The sequence below is a fragment of the Heptranchias perlo genome, chromosome 1 (genome assembly GCF_035084215.1).
Source record: "Heptranchias perlo isolate sHepPer1 chromosome 1, sHepPer1.hap1, whole genome shotgun sequence".
NCBI lineage: Eukaryota > Metazoa > Chordata > Chondrichthyes > Hexanchiformes > Hexanchidae > Heptranchias > Heptranchias perlo.
The window spans coordinates 14,422,142-14,444,968 of record NC_090325.1 but is presented as its reverse complement, the minus strand read 5'-3'; the positions used below and the strand labels follow the sequence as shown (position 1 = coordinate 14,444,968).

The 22,827-nt window shown below is 45.1% G+C and overlaps 1 protein-coding gene across 1 annotated transcript in view; it reads left to right on the top strand.

Moving 5' to 3' along the window:
* The first annotated feature begins 847 nt into the window (after positions 1 to 847).
* The window catches only part of gfra4a (GDNF family receptor alpha 4a), a 174,566-nt gene continuing 152,586 nt past the window's right edge, over positions 848 to 22,827 (top strand). Inside the window, exon 1 of the mRNA XM_067981439.1 lies at positions 848 to 1,235. Within this exon, the coding sequence (XP_067837540.1) occupies positions 1,196 to 1,235 (40 nt within the window). The 5' untranslated portion in view covers positions 848 to 1,195. The remainder of the gene's footprint in view (positions 1,236 to 22,827) is intronic.

Below are 22,827 nucleotides of genomic sequence, written 5' to 3'. Positions count from 1 at the left end.
GAGATAGAGAAGGACTCTTTAAATATGTTTAAACATTGTCTAATGCATGGATATTTTGCATCAACAGTACAAATGTGCCACTTTAAAATTTCATTCAAAAAGCTACGTAACAGTTTCATGTGATAAGCCCAGTGCAGAGCCCAGGACAGGATTGTGGTACCTTCATAGAATCTTACAGCGCAGAAGGAGGTTGTTCGGCCCATCGTGCCTGTGCCGGCCCTTCGAAAGATCGCACCATTTCGTCTGACTTTCCCCATAGCCCTGCAACTTTTCTTTACTTCTTTTTCAAACATTTATCCAATTCCCTTTTTGAAAGTCACTATTGAATCTGCTTCCACCACCCTTCCAGGCAGCGCATTCCAGATCGCAGCCTTCATTCCCAGCACCGCCCGCTGACGCTGACCGCCCAAGACTCCACATTGGGATGGGTACTGGGAGGCAAGGTACCAGAATGTGTCCGCAACCCATCAAAACCAATATCCGGGAGAAAGGAGGGCAAAATGTTTGAATGTTTCCCCCAGTGCAACTGTATCACAGATCGACATGAGCAATGCGGATAAAATATATCTTTGTAAAACTTTTAATTGCAGGAGTGTGCAAGTTTCGAAGAGCGCACAAAGTGTTAAACCCCATGCACCGATCATCGATCATAGGAGTGGGCTGGTGGACCCAGGTGGGGTATGAAAGTGGGAAGCTGTCTTGCTTTAAGCGGTGCCTTGGTCCCAGTGACGCCAGGCGGCAGAAGTGGAGAAGGTAAGCGCTTGAGAGAGAGAGAGAGAGAAGGGAAATTAAAGCTGGATCGACGAGCGCCAATATTTCATACTCTCCCTCTTACAAAGTGGGTCGGAACAAACAAAAGGGCAATGATTTACTACCTAGATTCTCCGGATTTAAGACCTTCCCGAGCTCGGACGAGCGGACCTGCACCGAAAACAGTGAATCTCAGCTAAAAGATTTATTTTTTTTGCAATTTAAAAACTGGGATTTAACAAGAGTTCAAATTTCTCCCCCTCCCCTCAAGACAAATATTGATTGGACTTTTTTTTTGCACCGAATCCTATAAGGAATGATCCCAAAGAAAGATCCCAGCAAAAGCCAGCGGATTATAATTTTTATAGAAGATTGGACAAGTGATTTTTGAATCGATTAGTATCTGTTAGGAGGGGACATTGCTGAGGGAAGCGGCTCACACGCAATGTTGCTGATGGGGATTTATTTAGTCTTGACACTTATTGGTAAGTACTGATCTATCTTTAATCGTGGAGATGTAAACCTTGCGCCGCTACTTATAACATATATATATAAATAAAGGAATATTTGAAGCAAGACACTTTGCAAAAATAAAATGTTAACAGTTGTAATTTTTTTAGTATTTACAAAGTGCCTTTTATCACTTGTCAGCAACATCTCAATGAGACATTGGGTGACTTTGAATTGCACGGATTGTTTTGTTTGGATAATTTCTAAGAATTAGTTTTTGTTTAAATTAATCGAACAATTTAGGGGGAAAAATCTTCAACTTTTTAATTCTATGCCTGGACTAATAAGAAAGATTATTTTTTTTATTCATATTCTCCGGTCGTAAAACAAATTGCTGGTAATCTATGTTAGGAAGAACATTATTTGTGTTAACGACCAGATTCGTGCCTCATGTTAAGGGAGAAAAAAATTCGAACAACTTTACTGAGGCTGAATCATTTGGGACGGGAAGGATTCAGCAAAGGCTGGCAGCGAAGGAGCTGTTCATTTCAATGGAGCAGAATTATTTCCAGGACATTAATATTTACTCACCACCTTTTTTTTTTAACCTACATGAAGCGATTAACAGCCTTACAGAGACATGAATGGACTGAAATGAAAGGCTGGCAAATAAAATGCTTGGCTCGCACTATAATGAATACAATTGCCTTGTGGTGATATGAGATATATATGTGTGTATGTGAAAGTGTGTCCGTGTGTAAGTATGTATGTGTGTGTAAGTATGCGTGTGTATGTGTGTGCATAAGTATGTCCGTGTGTAAGTATGTGTACATGTGTGTATGTATGTGTGTGTAAAAGTATTTGCGCAAATATGTATCTAAGTATATATGTGTAAGTATGTATATGTGTAAGTATATATGTGTGTATGTATATGTGTGTAAGTATATATATGTGTGTATGTATATGTATGTAAGTATATATGTGTGTATGTATATGTATGTAAGTATGTATGTGTGTATGTATATGTGTGTAAGTATGTATATGTGTGTAAGTATGTATGTGTGTAAGTATATGTGTGTAAGTATATATATGTGTGTAAGTATATGTGTGTAAGTATATATATGTGTGTAAGTATATGTGTGTAAGTATATATATGTGTGTATGTATGTGTGTAAGTATATGTGTGTAGTATATATGTGTGTATGTGTGTATGTGTGTCAAGTTGTGCACCACTAAAAGAAATCCAGCCCTCAGGAGGTTCATGTTTGCCCCATTTTATTTAAAGGTGCGCCATTCTATCCCATTCTTCTTGCGAGGATTAAATTTAACATTTATGCCTATATATATATACTCTCCCTAAATTAAGCCAGGCAGGACGGCTTAAATATATAATTAATAGTCGTGTAGGCTAGAGGTTAATGATCTCTCAGGGATTTTTGGGGGTCCAGTCCTGTTATTCGAAAATTTCACCAAAAAAAAGTCTGGCTGGCAGAGAATGCGAGGGAGATGCATCGTGAAGGAAGCAAAGTTGGAAATTCGATGCAGAATATGATGTCGCCGGTTTTATCCCTTTCCATCGCTCTCCCTTTCACTGTCCAGTCTCTGATTTAAATGGACAATGTGCCAGGTATTTTTTAAACACAGCAGATCTCAATAACTGAACTGGAAGAGGGGGTAAGATCCTGTAACTTCTCCAGAACAGTATCTTTTTTAAAAAAAAGAACACAGATCGAGAATGCTGGAAGCACACAGCAGGTTAGTCAGAACACGTAGAGAGAGAAAAAAAACCCTTTAAAGCTTCGGACACACGATAGAGAATTGAAATTACATTCCTCAGGATCCCTGACATCCAAAGGCAAGGGGTCTGTCCGAATTATTTAACCTGTCTGTTCTCTCCACTGATTCTGACTGATCTGATGTGTGTTTTCAGCATTGCCATGTTTTGTTTCAGACTTTCAACATTTGCAGTTTTTTTATAGAATTATACACCACCGAAGGAGGCCATTCGGTCCATCGTGCCTGTGCTGGCTCTTTTGAAAGAGCTATACAATTAGTCCCACTTCCCCCTATTCTTTCCCCGTAGCCCTGAAAAATAATTTCCCTTCAAGTATTTATCCAATCTCCTTTTGAAAGTTACTATTGAATCTGCTTCCACCGCCCTTTCAGGCAGTGCATTCCAGATCATTACAACTCGCTGCTTAAAAACATTTCTCCTCAACTCCCCTCTGGTTCTTTTATAAAACATTATCCAAATAAAGCAAGGCGTTAAAAGGGGAGATGTGGAAGGAGATTCTTTTCAAAATTGTGTTTCTAAAAAAATAAAGTTACTTGCTCATTTTAGCTGTGAAAATGTAATTTAAATTCTAAAAGGAATTAAATGGAGATGATGCTGAATTAGTGCCACACAGCAGGAGGGTTTTTTTAATTTGGTTTCTAAATGTTATTGGTAAAGCTGAACACAAGTACACTTACTATTGGTGTCGTTTCTGCTGCATAAGAACAGTCAGTAAGTTGAGTATCTGCCTGGTGCTATAACCCACACTGTCAACCCAGACAGTGAGGGGGTTGTCTGGTTGCAGTGGCGGGGGGCAGCACAGATCAGGCATCATTTAAAGAGGTATTGCCTTTACTGAAAAAATGTTTGGCCAACCTTTCATTCCCTCCCTGCCAAAGTCGGTGATGCCATGACCGTGGTTCTCCGCCAGATGTGCCATTGCATCACCGAAACTACTGATGCTATGCTCGTGAGTGATAACACGGTGATGGTAAATGACTCCTTTCTCAGCAATCAGAACGGTGCCCCTTTAATTCATGGGTTCTGCTTTAATATGGATAATCTTTTTCTAAACAAACTAATTTTTTTTTGATTACCCCGAAGCACTGATAGGAGAACACATTCCCTCACAGGTTGCAAGTTTATATCGATGGTTCTATCAGATCATGTGAAGCAGGGGAAGATGTAGGGCTATGGGGAGAGAGCAGGACAGTGGGGTTAGTTGTGGATTGCTCTAGCAAAGAGCTGGCACAGAAACAATGGCCGTATGGCCTCATTCTGTGCTGTAAACGTCTGTGGTTCCTGGTAGAGTAAACTACCAGGTGACCTGATGTGCAAATCACATTTGAATAGAAGTCATTTCTGTGTTTTAAAAGTTGTGTTTCATGGCTGCATATAATGACACCACTATTCCTGACCAGAATGGAGATGATTAGGTAAATTGCCATCAATCATGCCTGGCGACCACACTGCTGGAAGTGACTGGGATTGATTTTACTCACATCATTTGTATTGTGTAAACTATCCTCCACTCATTGCTTTTTGCTGGAGAAATCACCCTACTTTAATCGGGAGACATAGTCATCCTGCCTTGTTCATGAGTTCTGTTTGCTGTAGTTCCTAGGGACTCTTTTTAAATGGACTCCGTAGATTGTTTGCTGTAGTGCGCTGTTTAAATATACTAGCACATAAGGACATAAGAAACAGGAGCAGGCCATCCGGCCCCTCGAGCCTGCTCTGCCATTCAACAAGATCACAGCTGATCTTCTACCTCAATGCTATTTTCCTGCACTATCCCCATATCCCTTGATGCCTTTAATATCTAGAAATCTATCGATCTCTGTTTTGAATGTACTCAATGACTGAGCCTCCACAGCCCTCTGGGGTAGAGAATTCCAAAGATTCACCACCCTCTGAGTGAAGAAATTTCTCCTCATCTCAGTCCTAAATGGCCTACCCCTTATTCTGAGACTGTGACCCCTGGTTCTAGATTCCCCAGCCAGGGGAAACATTCTCCCTGCATCTAACCCGTCGAACCCTGTAAGAATTTTGTATGTTTCAATGAGATCACCTCTCATTCTTCTAAACTCTAGAGAATACAGGCCTAGTCTACTCAATCTCTCCTCATACAACAATCCGCCATTCCAGGAATCAGTCTGGTGAACCTTCGTTGCACTCCCTCAATGGCAAGTATACCCTTTCTTAGGTAAAGAGACGCTCTCTGCTGAGCAAATAGACTTTGTTTGCTGTCAAATAGAGTGTTTGCTGTGAGTCCTGCTGTAAGTCCCGCCCCCCCCCCCCCAACTCATTGGCTGACACAGTGCAACTCATTGGCTCAGTGGTGTCAATAGACATTCTGTTAAAGGTTTGCCTAGGAACAGCGCTAGTCAGATAATTACGGAAAATGATGGCAAACAGTCAGCAGGTCAGGTAGTCTCTGTGGAGAGAGAAACAGAGTTAACGTTTCAGATTGTAGTATGAGGAGTACGGTAGCATAGTGGTTATATCACTGGATTAGTAACCCAGCAACCTAGACTAATAATCTGGAGTTATGAATTCACATCCTACCATGGCAGCTGGGGAATTTAAGTTCAATTAATTAAATAAAATCTGGACTTTAAAAAAAACTAGCATCAGTAACGTGTGGCCATGAAGCTACTGGATTGTCATAAAAACCCATCTAGTTCACTAATGCCCTTTAGGGAAGGAAACTTGCTGTCCTTATCCGGTCTGGCCTATATATGACTTCAAACCCACAGCAATGTGGTTGATTCTTAATCACTTTCTGAAATGGCCAAGAAGGCGGCTCACCACCACCTTCTCAAGGGCAATTAGGGATGGGCAACAAATGCTGGCCTTGCCAGCGACACCCACATCCCATGAATGAAAAAAAGGTCGATGACCTTTCATCAGAACTGGAAGACGTTAGAGATGAGCAGCTTTTAAGCAAGTTCACAGCCAGGGGAAAAGAACAAAAGGGAAGGTCTGTGACAGGGTGGGGGGCAGGAGAGAATAAATGACAAAAGGGACAATGGTGGAAGGCAAGGAGGGTGGTAATAGGACAAGTAAAGAAACAAAAGATAGGTCCAGAGGAAGTGCAAATGGTTACAGCAGAGGGGGAAGATAATTACCCTGGAAATCCCTGGGGGTTAGGACCTGAGGACCCGATCAGTGTCCAGACAGCACCAGTTATTAGAAGCCCCCCACACCCTCCCCTTCCCCAGTATAACTCCAGTGCAGTCTGTTTCTTGGGCCTCCCATGCACTTTGTGAAATGAAGCAAGGTTTTCTTTGTTAATGTTCCCGCCTGCACTCTCAAATCATTCAAGATTTATTGGCTGGGAGCAATGTTCTGCGCAGCGAGCACGCGTGTGGAGCCAAGAGTGCCAAGCGCAGAACGTTGTTATCTGCCAATCACAGAGCGGCAGCAACCGTCTCAACATAATCTCACACTCGCGCAAAATTGAATCCTTGTCGTGCAGCACCCTTCCTTCTGAGAAAGCTGAACAGATCTGATCTGGTATATATGGCACTTGCATAACTGAACACTAGATGGCCTTCCTCCGATGGGAGTGAGCACACTGTAATAATTACACTTCAAGGTCTTCTCTTGTATTCTTTGACGGAATAGTCTCGAGGGTCTGGAAATAAAAAGCAGCTGGTTATTACCACACCAATGCGAGTGTTTATTCGGACGTAACGTTATCAAGGCCCAATTGTATTAACACTCGCTAGCAGAGACTTGTTGCTGCAGTCCATCAGAATTAAACTATGAGCCTTTAGGAGGCCAAGGTAAAACAAGAATCAACTTTCCAACTGGAATCTATGTACAGCTCACTGCACACTCTCGAATGGGCCCTGCAGACTGCAGTTTCTAATGTAAACAGACAGGATGATCTTGGGTTGCAGTGTCTTACCATATATATTTATAACTATGCCTGGTAACACATTATGTCACAGTGTGTGTGAAGTGCTGCCACCATTTCCTTTTGCTGCTCCCAAGGAAATACATTTTCCCCTTCTAAATGTCTGTTGAATGTTATACCAGCAACTCACAACCACTTGTCAGCCTGACATAGGCATCATTACTCCTACACTGACATCAGTCAAAGCCTTAGCACATTCTTTGACGCCACTTTTCAAAGGCGGGGTTGCTTTATCAGAATTTAGTGTAATGAACATTCCCTTATTTCCCTCTTTTGCTCCTTTACAAACATTTAGATTCAAGTTTGGCCTCATCTAATCACTACTTCCTGATACGCCTCATTCATTCCTGCTGTCTTCAACCTTTGTGCTGTCCTGTTCTATGGGCCTTTCGCCTCGGGCTCCTCAGTGTATGAAAAAAAGCTTTCAATCACAGAGATTCTCCTGGTGATAATGAACCAAGCAAGTTGGTATTGAAGGGTATATATTATCCCTGTGCTTAAAGTTTTGGTAAAAAATCTTTACTAAAATCTCATTGGTTTATAGTAAAAGAAAAAGATTTTTCGTAACGTGACACAGATTATATAGCCTAGGGCTTTTTATCGTCATAACCCATCGATTGAATTATCACCTGCCAACCTTCTGTACTCTGACCCCCACAACCGAAATCTAAAAAACAAAATGCATTGAGCTTTAACACAGCAAATGTTGAAATGGTATTCTGTGATGTCAGTGCTACAGTGTCAGGTTTAACTGCACCTTTCTCCACTGCTCTGAGCTGTTACAATCCCATTCCTCGGTGCCATGTAACAGTCAGATCAATAGCTGCTGGGGCATTTGCTTGACAGAGAGGTAAAGGAGAGGGGAATTTTTCTTGTGCACATCAAGATGAAGGATGTTGGTGGTGGAGAATGGAACAGCTTCCACTTCAGGCACCCAGGCCCTAGATATTGGACCCAGCGTCAAACACGGACCTCCGAGCCGAAACTGGTGAGGAAGAGGACCACGCAAAATTGGTCCTCGTGCGTCATCGGGTCTAGACGACTACAGGAGGCCCGAATCAATATGGCGTGTGGTGCATACCCGGCGTGGAATAAGCGGGCGGATGCTGCACGCCATATTGGACCCACCACCGCTCAATTTCCGCAATCCAATTTCTGGACCCCAGGGTCAGAAGCAAGCACGCCCAAGTCAGCTATAGCACAGTTGGATGCAGAGTGAAGTTCCCTCTACTCTGCCCCAACAATGCCAAAAAAATGGCACAGTGACAGCGGATCTGAGCGGCCAATAAAAGGAGCGGGGAGAGAGGACCTGAGGGGTGAATGAAAGGAACGGGGAGAGAGGACCTGAGGGGTGAATGAAAGGAACGGGGAGAGAGGACCTGAGGGGTGAAATCAAAAAAATCAAGAAAAAGACAAAAAGTGACGTCACAGAGGAGCGCCGAGGGTACCTCGTACCTGTTGGACAAGGTCAAAGGATGAGGCTCCTCCATCATTGCATCCTGGGTCTTCACACCTGCCTGACTCGCAGTCACATCCTCCTGTCCCTGACCACAGAACAAATCTAAAGTAAGTCAGTGTAAGTATTCAGTTTACTGGTAAGTGTTTTTAGTGGTTATTGTGTTTGGTGGTTAGTGTCTTTAGTGATGGTTCGTGTTTTTAGTGGTTAGTCTGTTAGTGTTAGTTAAAAAGCCTTAAAACTAAACAGTTAAAAAGAGCGGGAAACTAGTTTAAAGAAAATTAATTAGTTTTTAAAAACTTTGGTTAATTAAATATATAAAACAAGGTTAGATAGGGATGGCAGGGAAGGTGGTTTGTCGTAACTGCAGCTTGTGGGAGTTGGTGGAGACCAGCGAGCTCCCGAGCAATCACTTCTGCAGTAAGTGTCTGCAACTCGAGGAACTTCGGCTCAGAGTTGTTGAACTGGAGTCTGAGGTGCAGACATTGCAATGCATCAGGGAGGGGGAGAGTTACCTGGACACTTTGACCCAGGAGGCAGTCACACCCCTTAGGTTAGGTAGTAATTTAGATTTGTTCTGTGGTCAGGGACAGGAGGATGTGACTGCGAGTCAGGCAGGTGTGAAGACCCAGGATGCAATGATGGAGGAGCCTCATCCTTTGACCTTGTCCAACAGGTACGAGGTACCTGCTACCTGTGTGGATGAGAACAAAGGCTGCAGGGAGGATGGGCAATTTGGCCACAGCGCCGTGGTACAGGAGGCCATTCAAGTGGGGGGAGTAAAAGGAATGTGATAGTAGCAGGGGATAGTATAGTCAGGGGGATAGATACTGTTCTCTGCAGCCACGAACTGGAGTCACAAAGGCTGTGTTGCCGGCCCGGTGCCAGGGTTAAGGACATCTCCTCGCAGCTTGAAAAGAACTTGGAGCATGAGGGGGAGGATCCAGTTGTCGTAGTCCACGGAAGGACCAATGATATAGGTAGAACTAGGAATGAGGTTCTGCTGAGGGAGTTTAAAGAAATGAGGTCCAAATTAATAAGCAGAACCTCAAAGGTAATAAATAATCTCTGGATTACTACTTGAGCCACAGGAAAATTGGCACAGGGACAAACAGATCAGAGAGTTAAATGCGTGGCTCTAAGTGTGGTGTAGGAGGCAGGGGTTTCAATTCATGGGGCACTGGCAGTACTGGGGAAAGAGGGAGCTGTTCAGATGGGATGGGCACCACTTAAACCGGGCTGGGGTCAGTGTACTAGCGAATCAAATAACTAGGACGGTTGATAGGGCTTTAAACTAAAAAGGGAGGAGAAGGGTTCGGTTAAGGGAAAATTTATAAATCTAAAGAGAAAAGTCAAGGTCATAGAGCAGTGTGGCGATTTGGGTAAAGATAAACAGACCGTGTCAGGAAAGGACAGAGAGTTCAACGGCAATAGTGCATCAATGAACAAGGTCATATCAGGGAAAATAGTAAAAAGTTCAAATTGAAGGCGCTTTATCTCAATGCACGAAGCATTCGTAACAAGATAGATGAATTAATGGCACAAATAGAGATAAATGGGTTTGATCTATTAGCCATTACTGAGACGTGGTTGCAAGGTGACCAAGGTTGGGAACTAAATATTCCAGGGCGCTTGACTTTTCAAAAAGTCAGACAAAATGGAAAAGGAGTGGGGGGTGGGGTAGCCCTAATAATAAAGGATGACATAAAGACAGTAGTGAGAAAGGATTTATAAATTCACCCTTACCTGAATCCTCCTCTTCCCTTTTTAATTTAAAGCCCTGTCTATCGTGCTAGTTATTCAATTCCCAGCCTGCTTTAAGTGGAGCCCGTCCCAGTCGAACAGCTCCCTCTTTCCCCAGTACTGGTGCCAGTGCCCCATGAATCAAAACCCCCGTCTCTGACACCACCCTTTGAGCCACGCATTTAACTCTCTGATCTGTTATTTTTTATTCATTCATGGGATGTGGGCGTCGCTGGCGAGGCCAGCATTTATTGCCCATCCCTAATTGCCCTTGAGAAGGTGGTGGTGAGCCGCCTTCTTGAACCGCTGCAGTCCGTGTGGTGAAGGTTCTCCCACAGTGCTGTTAGGAAGGGAGTTCTAGGATTTTGACCCAGCGACGATGAAGGAACGACGATATATTTCCAAGTCGGGATGGTGTGTGACTTGGAGGGGAACGTGCAGGTGGTGTTGTTCCCATGTGTTCTCTAGATTCTAGAATGATCCCCATGGATCAAAAGGTAGCAAATGTAACCCTGCTATTCAAGAAAGGAGGGAGAGAGAAAACAGGGAACTACAGACCAGTTAGCCTGACATCAGTAGTAGGGAAAATGCTGGAATCTATTATTAAGGACTTAGTAACAGGGCACTTAGAAAATCATAATATGATTAGCCAGATTCAACATGGTTTTATGAAAGGGAAATCGTGTTTGACAAATCTATTGGAGTTTATTGAGGATGTAACTAGCGGGGTAGATAAAGGGGAACCAGTGGATGTAGTATATTTGGATTTTCAAAAGGCACTCAATAAGGTTGTTACACAAGATAAGGGCTCATGGGGTTGAGGGTAATATATTAACATGGATAGAGGATTGGTTAATGGACAGAAAACAGAGAGTAGGAATAAACGGGTCATTTTCAGATTGGCAGGCTGTAACTAGTGGGGTGCCGCAAGGATCAGTGCTTGGGCCTCAACTATTTACAATCTATATTAATGACTTAGATGAAGGGACCGAGTGTAATGTATCCAAGTTTGCTGACGATACAAAGCTAGGTGGGAATGTAAGCTGTGAGGAGGACACAAAGAGTCTGCAAAGGGATATAGACAGGTTAAATGAGTGGGCAAGAAGGTGGCAGATGGATTATAATATGGGGAAATGTGAGGTTATTCACTTTGGTAGGAAAAATAGAAAAACAGAATATTTTTTAAATGGTGAGAAACTATTAAATGTTGGTGTTCAGAGAGATTTGGGTGTCCTTGTACACGAAGCATAGAAAGTTAACATGCAGATACAGCAAGCAGTTCGGAAGGCAAATGGTATGTTGGCCTTTATTGCAAGAGGATTGGAGTACAAGAGTAAGGAAGTCTTGCTGCAGTTGTACAGGGCTTTGGTGAGATCTCACCTGGAGTATCATGTACAGTTTTGGTCTCCTTATCTAAGGAAGGATATACTTGCCTTAGAGGTGGTGCAATGAAGGTTCACTAGATTGATTCCTGGGATGAGAGGGTTTTCCTATGGGAAGAGATTGAGTAGAATGGGCCTATACTCTCTGGAGTTTAGAAGAATGAGAGGTGATCTCATTGAAACATATAAGATTCTGAAAGGGCCTAACAGGGTAGATGCTGAGAGGTTGTTTCCCCTGGCTGGACAGTCTAGAACTAGGGGGCATAGTCTCACAATAAGGGGTCGGCCATTTAGGTCTGAGGTGAGGAGGAATTTCTGCATTCAGAGGGTTTTGAATCTTTGAAATTCTCTACCCCAGAGGGCTGTGGAAGCTCAGTCATTGAGTATATTCAAGACTGAGATTGATAGATTTGTGGACACTAAGGGAATGAAAGGATATGGGGATCAGGCGGGAAAGTGGAGTTGAGGTAGAAGATCAGCCATGATCTGATTGAATGGCGGAGCAGGCTCGAGGGGCCGTATGGCCGACTCCTGCTCCTATTTCTTATGCTCTAACATGTCTTAGCACAAAGTTTAGAAAAGTGCCCGCTACTACAGCAGTGCAACATCTTTACATTTCCCACAGCAGCGCAATGGCATCTCTGAATGAGACACACAAGGAGGTAGAGGTAGTTTTGTGGTGAGGGTTCTTACCCCGTAGGAACTTTCAGTCCATCAGTCTGGGCTGGACTTAAGACGGAGAGATGATAGACCAGGATCTAACCAACTGCACCAACCAATCCTTGAGGGAGATGGGACTTGCAAACCGAGGGCAACTGAATTATAGGCTTTTAAAAGACAGGTGAACTGATCAAGGTATTTCACATGTTAAAAGGGTCGATAGGGTAGATCAGAGAAACTATTTCCTCTGGTGGGGGAATCAAGAATGTGGGGAAATAGTCTTAAAACGAGAGCTAGGCCATTCAGGAGCGAAAGCAGGAAGCACTTTTTCACTCAAAGGGTAGTGAAAATCTGGAACTCACTCCCCCAGAAGGCTGTGGACGCTGGGTGACAATTGGAGCTTTCAAGACTGAGATCGATAGATTTTTATTAGGTTTGGGTAGCAAAGGATACGGAGCAAAGGCAGGTAAATGGAGTTAAGGTACAGATCAGCCATGATCTAATGGAATGACGGAACAGGGTCGAGGGGCTGAATGGCCTACCCCTGTTCCTATGTTTATTCAATCACCTCTCTGCTCATGTCTTCCTTCGTCACTCTGAGGCATGTGTTTAACAACACAGAGGTAAAAACGATCACATGCAGTCCTTTCGAAGCTGCCGTTCAATTCAGCCTATTTAACCATTTGAGGACCTGTTTACTGAGAAGGAAACCAGAGCTTCTCCTCAAATTCATAGAATGGGCTTCAAAATAAAACACACCACGGGATATTTGAGGATCCATTACGAGGCTGACAGGGTTAGTTCGCAGATGTTTCGGGAATGGGTGTGCGCATAACAGGGTAGCTACAAGGCCCAGGCCAACAAGAGGATGCCTGTACCTTAGGAATGCTTCACCACCTACTTCATAGTTCACAGTTCATAGTATCATAGTAGGTACAGCACAGGAGGAGGCCATTCGACCCATCATGCCCGTGCCGGCTCTTTCAAAGAGCGATCCAATTAATCCCATTCCCCTGCTCTTTCCCTATAGCCCTGTAAATTTTTTCCCTTCGAGTATTTATCCAATTCCCTTTTGAAAGTTACTATTGAATCTGCTTCCACCGCCCTTTCAGGCAGTGCATTCCAGATCATCACAACTCGCTGCATTAAAAAAATGCTTCCTCATGTCGCCTCTGGCTCTTTTGCCGATCACCTTAAATCTGTGTCCTCTGGTTACCGACCCTTCTGCCACTGGAAACAGTTTCCCCCTATTTACTCTATCAAAACTGTTCATGATTTTGAAAACCTCTATCAAATCTCCTCTTAACCTTCTCTGTTCTAAGCAGAACAACCCCAGCTTCTCCAGTCTCTCCACATAACTGTAGTCCCTCACCCCTGGTACCATTCTCGTAAATCTCTTCTGCATCGTCTCTAAGGCCTTGACATCCTTAGAATTATAGAATCATAGAAAGTTACCGCACAGAAGGAGGCCATTCGGCCCATCGTGTCCGTGCCAGCCGAAAAATAGCTATCCAGCTTAATCACACTTTCCAGCACTTGGTCCGTAGCCCTGTAGGTTATGGCACTTCAAGTGCACATCCATGTACTTTTTAAATGAGTTGAGGGTTTCTGCCTCTACCACCCTTTCAGGCAGTGAGTTACAGATCCCCACCACCTCCTCAGCTCCCCTCTAAACTTCTACCAATTATTTTAAATCTATGCCCCCTGGTGACTGACCCCACTGCTAAGGGAAATAGGTCCTCCCTATCCACTCTATCTAGGCCCCGTCATAATTTTATACACCTCAATTAAATCTCCCCTCAGCCTCCTTTGTTCCAAAGAAAACAACCCCAGCCTATCCAATCTTGTCTCGTGGCTAAAATTTTCCAGCCCTGGCAACATCCTCGTAAATCTCCTCATACCCTATCTGGTGCAATCATATCTTTCCTATAATGTGGTGACCAGAACTGTGCACAGTACTCAAGCTGTGGCCTAACCAATGTTTTATACAGTTCTAGCATTACCTCCCTGCTCTTATATTCTATGCCTCGGCTAATAAAGGAAAGTATTCCATATGCCTTTTTAACCACCTTATCTACCTGTCCTGCTACCTTCAGAGATCTGTGGACATGCACTCCAAGGTCCCTCACCTCCTCTACACCTCTCAGTATCCTCCCATTTATTGTGTATTCCCTTGCCTTGTTTGCCCTCCCCAAATACATTACCTCACACTTCTCTGGGTTAAATTCCATTTGTCACTTTTCTGCCCACCTGACCAGTCCATTGATATCTTCCTGCAGTCTACAGCTTTCCTCCTCACTATCAACCACACGGCCAATTTTTGTATCATCTGCAAACTTCTTGATCAAGCCCCCCATATGCAAATCCAAATCATTAATAATTACCACAAAAAGCAAGGGACCTAGTACTGAACCCTGCGGAACCCCACTGGAATCTAGTCTTAAAAACACCCGTCGACCATTACACTTTGCTTCCTGCCACTGAGCCAATTTTGGATCCAACTAGCCACTTTCCCTTGGATCCAATGGGCTTTTACTTTTTTGACCAGTCTGCCGTGTGGGACCTTGTCAAAAGCCTTGCTAAAGTGTGGTGTTCAGAATTGAACACAATACTCCAGCTGAGGCCTAGCCAGTGTTTTACAAAGGTTTAGCATAACTTCCTTGCTTTTGTACTCTCTGTCTCTATTAATAAAGCCCAGGATCCCATATGCTTTTTAACAGCCTTCTCAACTTGTCCTGCCACCTTCAAAGATTTGTGTACGTACACCCCCAGGTCTCTCTGTTCCTGCACCCCCTTTAAAATTGTACCAATTAGTTTATATCGCCTCTTCTCATTCACCCTACCAAAATGCATCACTTCGTACTTCTCTGCGTTAAATTTCACCTGCTATGTGTCTGTCCATTTCACCGCGTCTGTCTACGTTCTCCTGAAGTCCGTTACTATCCTCCACATTGTTTATTACATTTCCAAGTTTCATGTCATCTGCAAACTTTGAAATTATACCCTCCATACCCAAGTCTAGGTCATTAATATATATCAAAAAGAGCAGTGATCCTGATACCGACCCCTGGGGAACACCACTGTATACTTCCCTCCAGTCTGAAAAACAACCGTTCACCACTACTCTCTGCTTTCTGTCCCTTAGCCAATTTTGTATCCATGCTGCCACTGTCCCTTTAATCCTACTCCCTCCTCCTTTACTGCTACAATGGCAGCATTCTCTTCTCTAGTGAAGACCGATGTGAAGTATTCATTTAGTACCTCAGACATGCCCTCTGCCTCCACAAGAAGATTTCCTTTTTTGTCCTTAATCGGCCCCACCCTTCCTTTTACTATTTATATGTTTATAAAAGACTTCTGGGTTCCCTTTTATGTTAGCCGTTAATCTATTCTCATACTCTCTCTTTGCCCCTCTTGCTCCCTTTTTGAGATTTCCTCTGTACTTTCTGTATTCACCAGGGAGGCAACACACCATGTGGCACTCACATCAGCAGTTGTAGAAACGCCTGTCTGTCGAATCCCCCGTAACAACTGCATTTCTTGTGCCCCCCCGTGCAGCCGAGTCTCCCACGGTGCCGTGGATTTGCTCCTGACTGCACTCCCCCAAGATGTCAACACCCTCACTGGTATTCAACCTGCCTGATATCTGATGTTTATACAGCTTTCTGATCCCAGTAAGGCTTGTTAGTTTTACTGAAATGTGCTGTGTGATTAGCAGCATGGGTCAAAGGTTCCTGATGCACTGACTGTTCCGAGAATTTGTTTGGTACCAAAGAATTTTTTTTACTCCAACCCATAGAGCTTGGTATGTCCCCCTTTCCCTCTCCTGGTGAGTTCAGTCATAGTGTTGTTAGCCTCTTGTCTAATTTGCAGTGCACTCCCTTGACGGCGGTGACAAGAGCTGTGGTGAAATTAATACATTGGATGTCTTTCCAAGGCGCTCGAAACTCTGGAGTTGCTCACCTGCCCTCAGTCTTGCCTTTAGTCCTTCAAACCGTAGGCTTTTAAAAGCCAGGTCCAGAGTCCCCTAAACATTATTTTTCGATTTGCCTTGTCTTCTTTCCTACCTTTTTTCCAATCTTGAAACTGTCCTGCACTCTGGGCCTTGGCCCTTCACCCAGGTTCTTTTTTCATGATGTGGGCGTCGCTGGCCAGGCTGACATTTATTGCCCATCCCTAATTGCCCTTGAGAAGGTGGTGGCGAGCCGCCTTCTTGAACTGCTGCAGTCCATGCGGTGAAGATGCTCCCACAGTGCTGTTATGTAGGGAGTTCCAGGGTTTTGACCCATCGACAATGAAGGAACGGCGATATATTTCCCAGTCCAGGAAGGTATGTGACTTGAAAGGGAACCTGGAGGTGGTGGTGTTCCCATGCACTTGCTGCCCTTGTCCTTCCAGGTGGTGGACGTCACGGGTTTGGGAGGAGCTGCTGAAGAAACCTTGGCGAGTTGCTGCGGGAAATTAAGGGGTGATCTGATCAATGTTAAAAGGATTTGATAGGGTAGATACGGAGAAACCATTTCCTCTGTTCGGGGAATCCAGAACAGATTTAGAGCTAGACCATTCAGGAGCGAAATCAGAAAGCACTTTTTCACACAAAGGGTAGTAGAAATTTGCTATTCCTATGTTCCTAAGCCTTAGTTTCAACACATTGAGAATGGAGGGAAGGGGAAGAGCAGGTAGAATGACAGATCTGGAACTCAGGGGGAACAAGAGAGTAAAGATCAGAAGAAGACTGACCATAATAATGTTGATCAAATGGAAGAAGACAACAAAGGCTCCATTTTTGTGAGAATGGCAAAACTTGGGCTTGACCCACGCCATGGCACCGGCTCACCTGCTCCAGCAGCTCAAGGGGCAGGCTACGCTGTATATTGCCCTCTCGCTAGTTTCAATAGGCTACTAGTCCATAGATTTGGCCAGTCGGCACACTTGGCTGGGGAGCATAAAAATCCCACAAAGCAGCAGCTTTTAAAGGGCCGCAGCTCACCATTAAGGGGAGAGTTATGATAGTGGCCGGAAAGTGGACCATTTGGTTCACAGTGGTACAATGGAGACACGTAGGAGGGACATTGCTTCCGTTGATGATGAAGTTGTTGTGGTGCTTCTGTAGCAGGTGCACCAAAGGAGGGCAGCCCTGCTTAGGACTGAAGACCAACCTCCAGTAAAAACATAGGGGCAAACAGGGAGGGACATTCCTGACTGAGTCAATGCAGTTTACACAGCTCCCTCATTCTTGACTACAAAGGAGGAAGGCGTGCGTTGGTATTTGTGTGTCGGCTGTGGCTCAGTTGGTCGCACCCTCGCCTCTGAGTCAGAAGGTTGTGGGTTTAAGTCCCACTCCAGGAACTTGAGCACAAAATCCAGTCTGATGCTCCAGTGTAGTACTGAGAGAGTGCTGCACTGTCGGACGTGCTGTCTTTCAGAAGAGATGTTAAACCAAGGCCCTGTCTGCCCTCTCAGATGGCCGTAAAAGATCCCAAGGCACTATTTTGAAGAAGAGCAGGGGAATTCTCCTCACTGTCCTGGCCAATATTTATCCCTCAACCAACATCACTAAAACAGATTATCTGGTCATTATCACATTGCTGTTTGTGGGACCTTGCTGTGCGCAAATTGGCTGCCCCGTTTCCTACATTCTAACAATGGCTACACTTCAAAAGTACTTCATTGGCTGTAAATTGCTTTAGGACGTCCTGAGGTTGTGAAAGACGCTATATAAATGCAAGTCTTTCTTTTATTAGGTGGACGGTGAAGGTAACTGTACTCTTACACTCACATTTTTTTGGGACCCATCGAGCATCATAGAATCATATAGCACAGAAGGAGGCCATTCGGCCCATTGTGCCTGTGCCAGCTCTTTGAAAGAGCTATCCAGTTAGTCCCACTCCCCGTACCTCCGCAAATTTTTCCTTTTGAAAATTACTATTGAATCTGCTTCCACCATCCTTTCTGGCAGTGCATTCCCGATCATAGCAACTTGCTGCATAAAAATATTTCTCCTCATCTCGCCCCTGGAGATGAAAGTGCAAATGTAATATTTGTCACTTGATTGATGTACATGTGCACTGCAGATTTACTGATGTGACAGCTTGATGTGGGGTGCCTTGGAACGATGTGGCATCATGAAAGCTTCATGCTGCGATGACGCTTCTCTTCACCAAAGAGTGGGCCCTGATCCGAATGTTGTTTGCAGTTCATTGTACAGGGAGGGCGGTATTCCATAAGTAATTTGAGACATGACATATGGTAATTGTAGCATGTTTTGGAGGAAAACGGTGACTTTGGACTTACGGTTCCCAAAGTTCTCCACCATTGGGGTTTTCCTCACATGTCTGGGTCTGTTACAGACTAATTGGTAGAGATTGATTGCTTCTATTCGTCAATAACTCCATTATCATTGTATCATGCAATTACCACGATGGTAGAAGGCGAACTAGATGGAATTCTGTGACAGGGCTGGACAGACTGGATGCAGGGAGGATGTTTCCCCTGGCTGGGGGGTCTAGAACGAGGGGTCACACTCTCAGGATACAGGGTAGGACATTTAGGACTGAGATGAGGAGAAATTTCTTCACTCAGAGGGTGGTGAACCTGTGGAATTCTCTACCACAGAAGGCTGTGGAGGCCAAGTCACTGAATATATTTAAGAAGGAGCTAGATAGATTTCTAGAGGCAAAAGGCATCAAGGGGTATGGGGAGAGAGCGTGAATATGGTATTGAGATAGAGGATCAGCCATGATCATATTGAATGGCAGAGCAGGCTCGAAGGGCCGAATGGCCTACTCCTGCTCCTATTTTCTATGTTTCTATGTTTTCTCGTCCGGCAATTCCTATGTTCCGATTCCTCTGATATGTCCAGGTGCAGGTCTCGGGGTAGTGCCTGGCGTGGGCCAGAACACTTCAGGGCTCATTACACCCTCCACAAACTCCTCTCCCTCATCTCAATTACTCAATTGTGTTGAAACCCCTGCCCCACCCCCGACAAAAATAGGGAATTGCCCCATCCTCACTTAGAATCATATCATAGAAGTTACAACATGGAACTTGATGTGATTTAAATTGGCAGCAGCAACCAAGAATAATGAAGCAAAGTATTGACAGGGGGAAAAACATCTAAAAACCCAATAAAACCAACTGATGCAAAATGAAGCAAAATATATTTGAAAATATGTATCCACAACAGAATCCATGATCTCCCTTTAAAAGAAGCCTACTTGAACAAGCCAGGTCCCAGGACTCTATTGATTGTAAAAAAATTGGAACTTCATTGGCTGTAAAGCACCTTGGGACGTCCTGAAGTTGTGAAAGACTCTGTATAAATGCTAGTTCTTTATTTCTTTCTTTCCTTTTCTTTCTTTCTTTGTTTCTGATCCCAGAAGATGCCAACGTTTTCAACCACACACACACCCCCACACACACCCACACACACACCCCCACACACACACACCCACACACCCCCACACACACACCCCCACACACCCCCACACACACACCCCACACACCCCCACACACACACCCCCACACACACACCCCCACACACACAACCCCACACACCCCCACACACACCCCCCCACACACACACCCCCACACACACCCCCACACACACACCCCCACACACCCCCACACACACACACCCACACACACCCACACACACACCCCCACACACCCCCACACACACACACCCCCACACACCCCCACACACACACCCACACACACCCACACACACCCACCCACACACACCCACACACACACCCCCACACACACCCACACACACACCCCCACACACCCCCACACACACACCCCCACACACACCCCCACACACACACCCCCACACACCCCCACACACACACCCCCACACACACCCCCACACACACCCACACCCCCCCACACACACACCCCCACACACACACCCCCACACACACACCCCCACACACCCCCACACACACACCCCCACACACACCCCCACACACCCCCACACACCCCCACACACACACCCCCACACACACACCCCCACACACACACCCCCACACACCCCCACACACACACCCCCACACACCCCCACACACACCCACACCCCCCCACACACACACCCCCACACACACACCCCCACACACCCCCACACACACACCCCCACACACACACCCCCACACACACCCACACCCCCCCCACACACACACCCCCACACACCCCCACACACACACCCCCACACACACACCCCCACACACACCCACACCCCCCCACACACACACCCCCACACACACACACCCACACACACACCCACACACACACACCCACACACCCCCACACACACCCACACACACACCCCCACACACACCCACACACCCCCACACACACACACCCACACACACACCCACATACCCCCACACACACCCCCACACACACCCACACACACACCCACACACACACACACAGAAAATTAATTGGCTGTAAAGCGCTTTGGGACGTCCTGAAGTGGTGAAAGGCGTGATCTAAATCCAAGTTCTTACATTTCCCAAAATGCTGTTTTTCTGGGCACTGGTTTGCCCTGGGGGAGGGCCTGTTTCTTTTTGTATCTCAAAGAGGGCCGCAGTGCACGTCGAATCGGACACCTGAGATCTCATGCCCGCTTTACTGGCTCCTGCCTTTTCACCTGTAAGTCCCGGCCCCATCTCCCGAGCCTTGCAAATGTTGTAGGAGTGCAATGTTGCAGGAGAGAATTTATCTATCAGACAACAAGCTTTCCGCTAAATTAATGTTTATTCAATGTATTAAATTTAACGGATTCAAAAAAACCCTGTAATATCAATATTATATATCTAGGCTCACTAGATTGATTCTTGGGATGAGAGGGTTGCCCTATGAGGAGAGATTGAATAAAACGGACCTATACTCTCTGGAGTTTAGAAGAATGAGAGGTGATCTCATTGAAACATATAAAATTCATAGAGGGCTTGACAGGGTAGATGCTGTGAGGTTGTTTCCCCCTGGCTGGAGAGTCGAAAGCGAGGGGGCGTAGTCTCAGGATAAGGGGGTCGGCCATTCATGACTGAGATGAGGAGGAATTTCTTCACTCGAGGTTGTGAATCTTTGGAATTCTCTACCCCAGAGGGCTGTGGATGCTGAGTCGTTGAGAGTATATTCAAGGCTGAGTTAGATAGATTTTTGGACTCTAAGGAAATGAAGGGATATGGGGATCGGGCAGGAAAGTGGAGTGAGGTTGAAGATCAGCCATGATCTTATTGAATGGTGTAGCAGGCTCGAGGGGCCGTATGGCCTACTCCTGCTCCTATTTCCTATGTTCTTATATAGAGCCAGAATGGTGGATTACATGCGACTGCGATGTAAGCACATGGACGACGCATCATTATCTGACCAGTAACTGTGCTTTATTGGCTTATCATGTTATATTGTACACAGGGTAACCTCAGATCCACTTTTACACAGGGTGCTTGTCAGATAGGAATATTAGCATAAAGGAAACAACAGTTTATCCAGAAAACACTCACAGCGTTGTCACAAACCAGCTCAGATACCTGATAAAGAAACAGATGTCAGCTTCCGTGGTCAAATCGCTATTGTGCATTGGGTCATCATGTATTATTATTAGAATCTTATTTATATATATATATATATATGTCAATACATCAAAATTACTCAGAGCTGCACTCATGCACAGGGCATAGTACAGAGCCTTCAACAGCGACTGCCATCTGCTGGGCATTTTCATGAATTACACACAACCGCACATGTTGAGCTGTTGGTCAGAGGCGCCTGATTTCTAACCTCAGTCAGCTTTGGAAGATGGGTCAGGGGCCAGATTTCCAGGGGAGATGCTATGAGCTGTTTTGAACTATTTTGGCGCTTGTGATTCTTGCGGCCACTTACAAGTAGTCACGCAAAAACAAAGACGTGCATTTACGTGGTGGCTTATCGCACCTCTTAGAGACGTCTCACAGCGTCTCACGTGTATATATGAATTACTTTGAAGTTTCCATGTAAGTAAGCACAGCACCCATTTTATGCACAGCAAGATCCCAGAAGCAACAATGAGGTGGATGACCGGTCAGACTCTTTCTGGTGGGGATAATTGGGAGGGGAATTTGACCAGGACACCAGAGGAACATCCTGCTCTTTTCCGAATAATGAAAAAAAAAACCTGCATTTATGTAGCACCTTTTACATCCTCAGAATGTCCCAAAGCATTTCACAGCCAATTAAGTGTAGTCATTATTGTAATGTAGGAAACGCACAGCCAACTGGCACAGAGCAAGATCTCATAAATAGCAATGAAATAAATTACCAGTTAATTTATTTTTGGCGGTTTTGGTTGAAACATGAATGTTGGTCAGGTCACCTGATCTCCCCCACCCTTCTTCGAATAATGACCGCGGAATCTTTTACATCCACCTGAGAGGGCAGACGGGGCCTCGGTTTAATGACCCCTCAGAAAAACGGCACCTCCAACAATGCAGCACTCCCTCAGTACTGCACCGTAGCGTCAGCCTAGATTAAGCACTCACGTCCTCGAGTGGGACTTAGAACCATGGAATCATTCAGCACAGAAGGAGGCCTTTTGGCCCATCGTGCCTGCGCCAGCTCTTTGAAAGAGATATCCAATTAGTCCCACTCCCCACCACCCCCCCACCCCCCCGCTCTTTCCCCATAGACCTGCAAATTTTTTCCT